We start from the raw sequence: 12,528 nt of genomic DNA, 5'->3' as shown, positions 1-12,528 counted from the left end.
AGGAAGATGATAGTCATATCACACTGTGCACTACCATGCACCCCTATTCATTATAAGCAGGGAGTTTCTCTCCTGAGGCTGTGAGACTCACCCGTAACAAATAGGACCATTGATGTTGGTATAATATTCTTTCAACACAAAGCTCACAAAGCATAATGGAAATATTATGTTAAATTAAAACACTTTGGTTCCACATTAATGAGCAACATGTACCTTTTTTTCTCCCAGTCTTTATGACTGGTTCATGATCTGTGAGCTGAAGTATTGCTAACTATCACCAGGAAAGCACACACCAACGCTGTTGTCTTTCATGTGTTATGCCCTCATAGGTGTTGCCTGAGTCATAAAGCTGTGTCCCACTTCTATTGTTTGAGGGTATAAGACTCAACCAGCGCCCCACAATTAAGTCTTTTCACTGATAATAATGCAAGTGCTGGTAACACAGAAAGGGACCCAGAGTAGAACAAATAAATTAAATGATGATGGTAGTGATAACAATTTGAACATTTTTGAGGTCATGATGAATATGTTGAAAGAATCCAGCAAAATGTTTGCAATTTTATGAAGTGAGCCACATATGCCTTATAACATCATCAATTAGGAGATTATGATTTGACAGTCTAACTATATCCTGCTTTCTGATATAGTTGAAATATAAAATGCTTTGCAGGACCCTCTGCACTGGTGGAAAAAAGGTGACTTCTGCTCTAAGATGTCAAATGGTCTGTTACACTTTGTTAGTCATTCAGTGACTCATGGTGAAGCAACTACGACCTCTAGCTTTCAAATGGCTGCAGTGACAGCATGATAGTTTGAGGAGGGTTGTTCTTATGGATCAGTTTGCAGGATGTTGGTCCTACCCACAAGACAACTGGCTGTAGGCGTGACCCTTATGTACACATACAAACAAGAAGGGCAGTTTGAATTGATGAAATGAGCGTAGATGAAGTAATGTATTAGAAAATAAAATGGATGTGTATACTGGCATAAATGATGAAAGAAAAAGGGGGATTTGGTGTTTCCCAACACAAGTTTAAAAATGATAGCATTGTGATGACTTTGAAGTGCATTTATATCATGATCATGAAAAGAAACTCTGAGACATATTGCTATGTATGAATTTAACAATCTATGAAGTAAAACAATTAATCAGGATCAGTTAAAAGAATAAATAAGATTTAATTCTAACAAGACAAAACACTCTTTATCTATTGTCTTAATCTTAGTCATAAGAGTTTGCTGTCTCTGTGTGCACAGTGTGTTACTGTGTGCGTAGTGTGTTTCTGTGTGCACAGTGTGTGAACACAGAAACACATGGTTTTGACTTTGGTGCTATAATGCACTTTGGATTAAGTGTATTGTATTTCTGCAGAAGTCCTGGTAGGCAAGTGAGAAAATGTAATCTGGTGTTCCATTTTTTAAAGTCGTAAATGTCTAAATTGGCTTTTTTTTTCACCTGTCTTTATGACTCAATAGATACACAAAAAAAATTGCCACGGTATTATTATTTATTTATTTTCCTTTATACATTTTTCATTTGTGAAACAGGTGGGAAAATGTTTGCCAGGCCATTTTTTTCCACATATATTTTTTAAAAACGTGGAAAAAATAAATAAATATGTTTTGGCAGGTGTTTTCTTCCCTTTTTTTTTTTTTTTGGCCACAACAGGCTTATGTGCCACTACCCTGTCTCCAGGGGCAGTACTGTCATGTCTTGCCTGTCACCTAGACGAAAACATAAATGCTTTAAGTCCACTTTAGAACATGGGGTTGTGGTGCTCTTCAGCATACTGTGGCTGAAATGAGTATTACAACAACAAATGCTTAGAAAAATTATACTGACCAAACAATTTACCTGCCATTTACTCTTTAATCTTCTCTTGAAAAGTTGCGCCCTGAAAGTCAGCAGCAGCCTTTCTTGTGGTTCAGGGCGTTCCTGAGACAGAGGCCCCAACAAGTTAGTATTAATAACACCTTCTCTTACTGTCTTGTCCTGAACACCGCTGTTCCACAGGGATGTTTTCATCTCCTCTCCTGTTCTCCATACATACAAATGAGGTAAAATAGATAATAGATATTGTGATGATGTGGCCCTGGTTGCCTCCCTGCAAGATGTCAATAACCATTCCTGCTCTCAGCACATCGACCACTTTGCCACCTGGTTCAGTGTCACATTCCCTGACCTTAATGTCAGTAAGACTAAAGAGCTGTGTCTGGGCGATATGATGGGAGTAAGCAGTGTGGGCCTGTCTTCAAGCCTGTTATTATGAAGGGGCAGGAAGTGGAGAAGCTCACCCACATTAAATATCTGGGAACAATTACTGACAATAAACTAACATTTGGGCCCAATGCAGACTACATCTACAAAATGGCAAGGCAGCGTCTATCTCTCCTCAGGAAATTAAGGAGTTTCAGTGCCAACAAACACACCCTGACCATCATCTACAAGTCACTCACTAAGAGTATTCTCACCTATAACATTGTCCTCTAGTATGAGAACCTCTCAGATAGATAGGAAGAAGCTGACCCAGGTGGTTAACCAGGCTGGCAAGATAACTGGGAACAGTTACAACTCCAGAACCTGTATAACTGGTCCATAACCATAACGGCAAACCAGGTCTATAATAACTGTCTGTTGCCAGAATGCTGAAGGCAAATTTCCATTTCATGTAATGTGACAGACAATAACAGTTTCTAACTTATCTCAAAATCACCCGCCAAAACTTTTTTCCCACAAGACAAACCTTTTTTTTCTCCTTAACTTTTTTTTCACACACGCACAAAAAAAAAGTCATGGCAAAAACCTTTTTTCACCTGTACCTAAAGGTCCAATGTGTAGGATTTTGGAGCATCTGTTGGCTGGAATGGCATATAAAATTATTTGCAATGCTCTTACTAGTTTATATTCACTTGAAAATAAAAGATGTGTTTTTGTTACCTTAGAATGAACCATTTGTATCTATATAGCGGATCCTCTCCATGGAAGTGTTAAGAGACCTGGATAAAGCACGGGCCCCGGTTTAGCACCTTGCTACATTGAATGGGGATAAAATGATTTATTCTTTCAGCTCTTCAGGACTTCAAAAATGTTATCAGACCAAACTGATCAGATCCCAGTAGTAAAACCAGTCATTTTGCCAGGGTTATAATGCTCAAAAAAGGTATCCACTAATTTACAGGCATCTCTTTTAGAATGTAAGTCTATGGGGAAAACTATTTTTGGGCCCCATGGCATCACGTCATGGACCCACCCATTGTAATTCCACTTTTGGCCACTATGTAAAATTAGCTTCAAAACCTGGCACTGTCCCTTGGGGCTTGGTCCTTTCCCATAGAGTCTGCCATGTTGTTTCTACAATCAAACACTGGCTCAAGATAGGATCATTCATATTTTCATGTGACTGCATTTTCGTGTCGGCTATTCTACTTCTCCTACACACTTGGCACATTGGAGAAGTTGCAGTTCTGTAACCTCACCACTAGATGCCACTAAATCCTACACACTAGACCTTTAAGTCATAATAACAATTCAGATCAGTGGCTCCAAACTGGTGGGTCACGGGTCAAAAGTAGGTTGCGGGTGCGTTCTGAATGGACCGCAAGTGACCCGCGAACATGTCAAGTTTGTAAAGAACACACCTAATTTTGAAGTACAATGATTTTCCGGCACAGAACTTTAATTTTGAAGTGCTGTTTCCTGCGGTAAACAAAGTAACTAATGGACAGCTACTTGACAGAGACAGCAAACTAGCTTAATGTCATGGCCAATGACAACTACGACACTGAATATATTAAACTGTGTGGACCTTAAATGAATGACTAAGGAGAAATCTGGACCCCAGGGCTATCTATCTATCTATCTATCTATCTATCTATCATTGCAAGAGAGAAAGCAGATTGGATCAGACTTAGAGTATGGATCACCACTTTCTTTTGTACTTGCCTCCCAGGGCATCAAATTAAGTCATAAACACAGGTAAGAAAGCAATTCAGATCAAACATAGAAAACAGATAACCAACTTTTTTCCTCACTTGCCATTCAAGGTATTTTTCTAAGTCATAAACACAGGGAAAAAAGCAAATAAGAGCAGATTTAGGAAATGGATCAGTAGATGTTTGTCTTTATTTGCCTCTCAGAGCCTCCGTAGAACTGTTTATATTGATAAAGATAATGATAAAAGTGGGACTCATGGCCTCTCAAACTTTTTGTGATGAATTCTATCTGCAAGAACTCACTGTATGTTGCAGTACACAAAGTGGCCTGCGCGCCCACAGTTCGCGTCCCGTCCTATGGTCCCGTCACAGAGACAGGTGGGAGTGGTTTGCAGTGGAATAAAGCGTGGCAGCTCCTCACCCACCTGGCAATACTCACTCACACGCACCACATTGACGGCGGCCGTGAGAAGCTCCTGATTAAAAACCAAAGCCAGCTGCAAGTTGCTTTTCTTTCAAAGCCCATTCTACTAAGAAGCCACAATGGTAAGTGTAGTTTTAGTTTTGTCTGGAGAGAAATTTCCACTCCAAAGTTCTGTTTGTTTGTGTTTTAAAACTGAGTAAATATTTGTTCCCGCTGGTGCTTTTACATCGTGCGTCAGTGAATCTAAAATGTGCTTGGGAAATGTGTCAGATTGAAGGTGCGATGTGGCAACTGTGCTTCCTCTGAGTGAGCCCTGCTGCAGCAGGGACTCTTGTGTCAGAAATAGACTCAATGACTGGCAGTAAAGCTGAGCTGGCTGCTGGCCTGGATGAGCAGGTGGTGATGATCAGTCTACATTTACAGCACATCAGGAGAAGAGATATTAAACATACATAATGATGTTATACAGCCTTGTGTGATTATGTTTTTCAGCATTTATTGTGTCAATAGTCCAGTATTTCTCATTTCAAGTGAAAAGATTCTCTAAAACAATAGTTTTATGAAGTTCATAGTGCTTTATCCTAGGCTACTAGCTGGTGAAGTGTTATGCGTCAGTTCAGTCAGGAATTTAGGTGTGTCTCATAGTACATCTGTCAACAAGTCAGGTCAGTTTGAGAGGAGTGTTCCTGCAGGGTAGGACACAGTCTTTTCCCTCCAAACTGTAAAAAGCCACCTAAAGTGTAAGAGTGAGCAGGGTTTCTTTAACTTCAACAGATTGAAGGTTGCTTCCATGCAGTAGAAAGCACGTTAAAAAAAAAAGTAGGAAATAAAAGATTCACAGTAAAATGGGTCTAATGGCAACTACATGCCAAATGCAAGAGATAACCTCGCAGCCATTGTGAATGGAATGTTACTGGTGAAGCTGATTGTAATCACATTTTGACATGCACCATGGTTAGTCTTATGTCTAAGTAGGAAATGAACTCACACACATACACACACACCAACCTTTGTGTCCTGTTTGCACAGTGTAGTATAAACACAGCTTGTTAGCACTGTCAGGACTGAGTGCTTATAAAAACCAACTGCTATCATTACCTACTGGGTACACTGCTCGGTATACACGCCCTTATCAAATAGTTCTGATCCATTCAGTTCAGTTCCTTTTTATTGTTAATGTTGTGTTTCTAATATGAAACCTTAAAGCTACACTAAATGCATGCTGTAGAGCTATAAAATAGTTATATAAGTACACCAACAATCATAAGTGAATTCGCACAGCTGTGCCGCTTATTGTGCAAAATGTTTTGTAGAATTGCCACACTGCCTGTAGCACTTCTTTAGCATGACACGTCAGAACACGTCATGCACTGAATTCAAAAGGGAGGCTTACCTTGAGTGCATGAATGTGCTCAGCAGATGTCATGAGAACCAATCAGCAACTGTATGTTTCCTGTACTTGTGGAACTACTTGTATTGTATGGCCTAGTGGCCTATGGCACTGTTAAACCTTTTGCGTAACTTTTCCATCTTTAGCATGCCTCTTTTTAGCTAGTTTGACCATTTTTCCCGAGAGAATGACAGATGTAAACTAGTAAGCCATTTAGGGCTTATCAGGTTGGAGCACATCGATTGAGTAAGACTGGTGCACCACCACAGGGAAGATCAGAATCAATAGTGTACATCCTTGACCATTGGTATCTACAAATTGTCTGGCACTCTTGATATTGATTCTCCAGCACACCATGCTTTAATCTCAGTTTTTTTTGACACACATTCAATGGGAGGTTTTGGCCTGAGGTTGGCAAAAGAAGAGAGGTCAAAGGATCATCAACAACAGGCAGATAAAACCATGTCAATTCACTTGCTAGATCCAAAGTTGACACTCTGATCTGTGGGTGGCAGATTTTGGGCTGAGGGGGGTCTCTTAAATCATCATGAACCATCCTCGAAGTGTCATATCCTTACTAAATATCACATGAGTCTGGCCTGTAGGCGTTAACACATCCTGGTCTACAATAAGGCGTTGGCTAAGGAATTAAAGATTAAACTAAATAACAAAGCAAAATGAAAAGGCGCACAAAGAATGACTCCATATGTCAGCTTTACTCTTGAAGCATGGTTTCATCTGTGTCATAACAAACTAAATACATAGCAGTTTGGGTGTGGACGAGATTTAATTCAATCATTATCCATCCACACCTTGTCTTTATGCTACAGTATGTCTGCTTTCCTGTTATAAGAGGCAGTGTGCACCGGGCCGATGGTATTAAGGGATCTCTGTTCTCATGTCTGCTGACCTGAAAAAGCTTTTAACAAATTGATTGCTCTCTTTATCACGTTCACTTTTCCACCCTCACTCTCTCAATCTATGTGAAGTGTTCATTTTATTTTTTCAGTTTTAGCTGCCAACAGAACTGGAATCTCAAGTCAGTGTGGGCTCAGACATGCCCTTGTTTATGTCACGTACAGACACACCCTGACAGGTTCTTAAGGCAAAGGTCTGGGTTGAGAATAGTTTGTCTTTAGTTGTGAATTGATTATGTACAAATGGTTATGCAAAAAGGAAAAAGAAAAAACATTCCAGTATTTCAGTAACAGCCTTATTTCAATAGAAAGTATCTGTAGCCTTTACATTTATTATTTCCAGCTTTAACTTTAAATAAAAATTGCAGCAAACTTTGAGCAGATCAGTTATGAAATCCCACCTGACAGTGACCACTATTTTAGTGACTGCCAGTGGATGTTTACTGAAACAGAGAGCCTTTGCTGCTAGGTGTCAGGTTAGTATGAGGAACCGAAAATAGCTGCTGCACAGTGCTCTGCTAACCTGAAAATGCAGGCCACTCTGTGGTGGGTTATCTTTGCTTCAGATAGCTTCTGTTGATACAGTGTTGAATGCAATTTTAAAAAAAAAAATCCTCATTGATCAACATGGATTTAGTGAGATTTTACAGACTCTAAAATTATACTGGATAATACTTTAAAACCCTCCAGCCACAGTGTCCCCCAGCCCTCACCCTCTAGCACTTTCCCTCATCTGTCTGTCTGATCACTGAGAAGGGGAATGTTGGGGGATGGATAAAAATAGCAGCCTGACGTGATGTAAGGTGGAGATATAGTATGTCAAGGGTAGTCACTGTTGAATAGAGTGGAATAAAGTAATAGGAAGATGGATTATGATGCATTCTTGTGTCTTGCATCTCTTTGAATTCAATGATGTACTTGCTTTTCTCTGGTTCGTATTATCATTCTGAACTAGGGTGGGTGATATGGATAACCTATTGTATATTTTATTTTGTTTCTATGGGAAGTCTGTTGACAACTTTTGCGGTAGTATACTAACCAGATAGGGATGTCTTGACTTGGGCTAATCCAGCAACTTAGATACCATCCAAATCAAGGTTGGTCCTTATCCCATTGATTCAAATATCACTGTTTAATCCAGTAGTCAGTCTCATTGATCTGCAACATTGCCATCAATGGTCCAATGCTACCAGAGGTGTTAAAGGGAAAGGGACCATTGGACAGATGATATAGTAAAATTGCTGATGTTTAGGCATGGTTTGATATGGAAATTTTATGTCACAATTATCCTGGTCAAAATAAATGTGATTCCTCATATTATTCCAATAATCATCAAAATATTTGTTGCCTAATACTCTTAAAATGGCCCTAAACATACTGGAATCATGTTATTGTGCATTTTGTTAAGCAACATATAGAACATCCATTTTAGTGAAAAACACTGTTTTTGAAGAGTGTCTTTTATTGCTTGTTGCCCAGCAGGCTGTTTGGATGTTGCTGGACATATTTACAATTATCACAATAATGGAAATTCACCATAATCAACTAATTGGGTCGTAATTTTTATTTATTATGACACACGACAGTCGTATATAATCCCATCCCTACTGATGGTTGACTAATTTATTCCATCTCAGGAATCTTGTCACATTGCCCAAATCTATTCCGAGCCACAGTCAATTGTTTCCAAGTGCAAAGACTACGAATTGACTTTGACTCTAATCTGTCTTTATTTCTCAAATTTAGTTCAAATTTGGTTACAATACTAGCAGCGCTTTTATATGTGATCTGACTCAAGCAACCTGTCTTATTTTAACATAAAGACAACATCAGATAAGTGTGAAATAGCCCAGCATACAAAGTGTAGCCTATTGTCAGTTCATTGCTCACACAATCTGCTTTGTATAACCAAACAGTCATGCCTTTGTGCAAATACTGTAGCAAGATGCTAATGCAAATACAGAGATACGAGTGTAATGAAGTCCTGTGAATCATTTAGATGGCATTGCCATGATTTAATCTTTATTTTGTAGGTTATCAGAATTGTTGGATAAATGTATTTCAATACTGTTAGGCTTCCTAAATCTTCCAGTGCCTTATTTGGAAACCCTTGAAGATCTTTTTAATGCTGTAATCCCTATTCTTCTCTTTTAACAAACTTATGTTAGCTACTGCTTTCATCATAGTAAGCAGACACAACACGTGGTAGTCCAAGTATTGTGTGATTTCTTTGGTTGTTCCATCAGTGAGGCCTGTTTTTATTTGGGTCATCTTTGTAGCATGAATGTTAACTGCAGTTCTGTGAACTCGACCTCCATTTCAGCTCATGAGTCTTGCTCACAGTCAGTCACATGAGTCCCAGTGACAGCTGCAGAGAATCTGTTTTGCTTGTTCAACCTTCTTTCCCCCATATGTATCTTTGCTTCCACCTAGTGGCCAAGTTTCTGAATGATTCCTTTGGATTCCTTTGGATTCCTGCAGCTGTAGTGTGTGTGTGTGTGTGTGTGTGTGTGTGTGTGTGTATATGTGCAAAATGTGATCATGATACAATTTGCCATTCATAATATTCTGCAAAGCAAAAATCAATTAGCTCTTAGTTTACTGGAAAAGAACAACACACAGTTGCTGACAGTATGCAAGCCACTTCCCTCCTCTTTATTTCCCCTAGCTCCTTTTCTCTGCCCCCTTTTTTAACGACTCCTCTTTTTCTCTTCCAGCGTGAATGCATCTCTGTCCATGTAGGCCAGGCTGGTGTCCAGATGGGGAACACCTGCTGGGAGCTCTACTGTCTGGAACACGGCATCCAGCCGGACGGCCACATGCCCGACAGACAGCCCGTGGGAGGCCACGACGACTCCTTCACCACCTTCTTCAGCGAGACTGGGGCTGGGAAATACGTCCCCAGAGCAATCTTGGTTGACCTGGAGCCCACTGTCATTGGTCAGTAGTGTTATATGATGTAGAGCTTGTAATGTTTGTAGATATTAGGAATGAGAAATTTTCAGAAGATTGTAGTATCTTACTTTGTGGCACAGATGCAAGAGAGTTTTCCTGGGAAAATAGCTCAAAGTATGGGGTGTCTTAGTGAGCCTTTGAAATGACTGACCCACTATTAGCCCTTTATAACAGATGAATTACTTTTCTCAACCGTTGCTATTGTCATTTATTTCCCAGATGAGGTACGCACAGGCACGTACCGTCAACTATTTCACCCTGAACAGCTGATCTCAGGAAAAGAAGATGCCGCCAACAACTACGCCCGTGGACACTACACCATTGGCAAGGAGATCATCGACTCTGTCCTAGACAGAATCCGCAAACTGGTAAGGCACTTGAGCAGTAGCTGTCTGGTTTCAGTTTACAGTTTTACTTGCTTTGTTCTCTAAAGGCCCAGACACACCACATTGCCTGTGTCTCAGCCAAAAAGTTGCACCTAAGCACACTGCAAAGACTACAGCCAAAAGCACATACGTTCGCTCCTGTCTGAGAGGACATGACTGTCCACACCAGCAGGCAGTGGTAATCTGTATTTGTCATCAAAAGGGGAAACCAGAAGACTTATAGGATGGATTCAAGATGCTAGTTACCCAGTTAGCTCATGATATTTACTGTATGCTAGCAAACAATAACACAAACAGTTATGAGCCGTTTCTGCAAAAGAGCTCAATGGCTAGAAAAATAATCTTACTTGAAGGTTGTTTTGCCCTTGTGCCATCTTGACTCAAGTCGTTAGTTTGCTTCTCTCAGTTCCGATTCAACAGTCTGCCAAAAACAGGAACTAGAGCGACAGATGCTCACTGATGACCCGACATTAACCAGCGGCCAACCATTGGCTCGGTGTGTTGGTGCCCTAACAGGGCTCCATATAATTAACAGCTCATTTCCATGAATCCATGCACTGAATTTTCTTTGATCATGCACATCAGACAAAAGACCTTAGGCATGGATACAAATTATGTAATGCTGTAATGCTGTTTTTTTCAGTCTTTCTAATTGTTTCTCTGTATCTGTAGGCTGATCAGTGCACAGGACTCCAAGGCTTCCTGGTCTTCCACTCCTTTGGTGGCGGCACTGGCTCAGGCTTCACCTCCCTGCTGATGGAGAGACTCTCAGTTGACTTTGGCAAAAAGTCTAAGCTTGAGTTTGCCATCTACCCAGCCCCCCAGGTCTCCACCGCAGTGGTGGAGCCTTACAACTCCATCCTGACCACCCACACCACCCTGGAGCACTCCGACTGTGCCTTCATGGTGGACAACGAGGCCATCTATGACATCTGCCGCAGGAACCTAGATATTGAACGGCCTTCATACACCAACCTGAACAGGCTCATCAGCCAGATTGTGTCTTCAATCACAGCCTCACTTCGCTTTGATGGAGCCCTGAATGTTGACCTGACAGAGTTCCAGACCAACTTGGTGCCCTACCCTCGTATCCACTTCCCTCTGGCCACCTACGCTCCCGTCATCTCTGCAGAGAAAGCCTACCACGAGCAGCTGTCGGTTGCTGAGATCACAAATGCCTGCTTTGAACCAGCCAATCAGATGGTGAAGTGTGATCCTCGTCATGGTAAATACATGGCCTGCTGTCTGCTGTACCGTGGTGATGTGGTCCCCAAAGATGTCAACACCGCCATCGCTGCCATCAAGACCAAGCGCACCATCCAGTTTGTGGACTGGTGCCCCACTGGCTTCAAGGTGGGCATCAACTACCAGCCTCCAACAGTGGTTCCTGGAGGAGACCTGGCCAAGGTGCAGAGGGCTGTGTGCATGCTGAGCAACACCACAGCCATCGCTGAGGCCTGGGCCCGTCTCGACCACAAGTTTGACCTCATGTACGCCAAGAGAGCCTTTGTCCACTGGTATGTTGGGGAGGGCATGGAGGAGGGAGAGTTCTCAGAGGCTAGAGAAGACATGGCTGCCCTGGAGAAGGATTATGAAGAGGTTGGGATCGACTCCTTTGAGGAGGATGAGGAAGGAGAGGAATATTAGACGGGCCTAGCAAGCGGTTGCCAGTGATTTTCAGGGGTAAAACTAGTCTATTTTTTAAATAGACCATATTTAAGAAATAGAACAAATTTTGCATATTTGTTTCAAATTTAAATTAAAAATGTACCTACCTGTAAAGGTTCTTTGTTGTACCATAAAAGTTGTTAGGTACTGTAGTGTTTTTGTTGGTTTATATCTGTTTAATAAAAATTTGTTTTATCAGAAAGACAGAGTATTGCAATAATCAGATTTTTATAAGTTTGAAACCTTTGTTGTTGCTCAATAAATCCATCCTCCAAACATATTGCCTCTTTTTTTTACTTCCATTTCTGTAAGTCATTAAACATTTTTATAAAGATTTTACTGATAAATGATCATATATTTGTATCATATTTTGCACCCACTAAAATTCAGTATTTATTTATGTTCAGTGTTATGTGTCATTGCTGAACCAAATTTAGTTGGAATGTTGTAGTTTTACAGCTCAGCCACTAGAGGTCAGTAAAATCCTGCTTATTGAGACACTTCTACTGAGTAGGAACTATTTTCTAGGACTCAGTGGTGTAAGGAAGTTAGGGCAGGCCCTAGTGCACATTATTAAGACGGGCCGTAGTGCACACTATCATGCATGTATTGTCTTGACACATTTAGAGATTTGACTTTAGACATCATCATATATATCTTAGCAGTCAAAGGACAATGTGTAATGCTTAGAACTACATTTAGGGAGACAAAGCCTCCGCCCTGATGGAAGTATCTGAAACTCTGAGACCTGGTTCTATCCAACTAAATAGCATTTTTTATTGATTTTTATAGCTTGTATATAAAAAGCATATAATTTCGTTTAAGATAGCTACTGACTATTTAATAAAAAAAAGA

At 40.6% G+C, this 12,528-nt stretch overlaps 1 protein-coding gene across 1 annotated transcript; it reads left to right on the top strand.

Annotated features, from left to right (window-relative positions):
- The first annotated feature begins 4,282 nt into the window (after positions 1–4,282).
- On the top strand, positions 4,283–11,951 carry LOC117251415 (tubulin alpha chain-like). The gene is made up of 4 exons (XM_033617686.2): positions 4,283–4,479; positions 9,382–9,604; positions 9,839–9,987; positions 10,678–11,951. The coding sequence occupies exons 1-4, from the start codon at positions 4,477–4,479 to the stop codon at positions 11,650–11,652; spliced, it is 1,350 nt and encodes a 449-aa protein (XP_033473577.1). The 5' UTR covers positions 4,283–4,476; the 3' UTR covers positions 11,653–11,951.
- The last annotated feature ends 577 nt before the right edge of the window (positions 11,952–12,528 follow it).

This window comes from Epinephelus lanceolatus, chromosome 14 (genome assembly GCF_041903045.1).
Source record: "Epinephelus lanceolatus isolate andai-2023 chromosome 14, ASM4190304v1, whole genome shotgun sequence".
Classification (NCBI taxonomy): Eukaryota; Metazoa; Chordata; class Actinopteri; order Perciformes; family Serranidae; genus Epinephelus; species Epinephelus lanceolatus.
The sequence above is the reverse complement of the archived record's forward strand: the minus strand, read 5'-3'. Positions and strand labels throughout refer to the sequence as shown.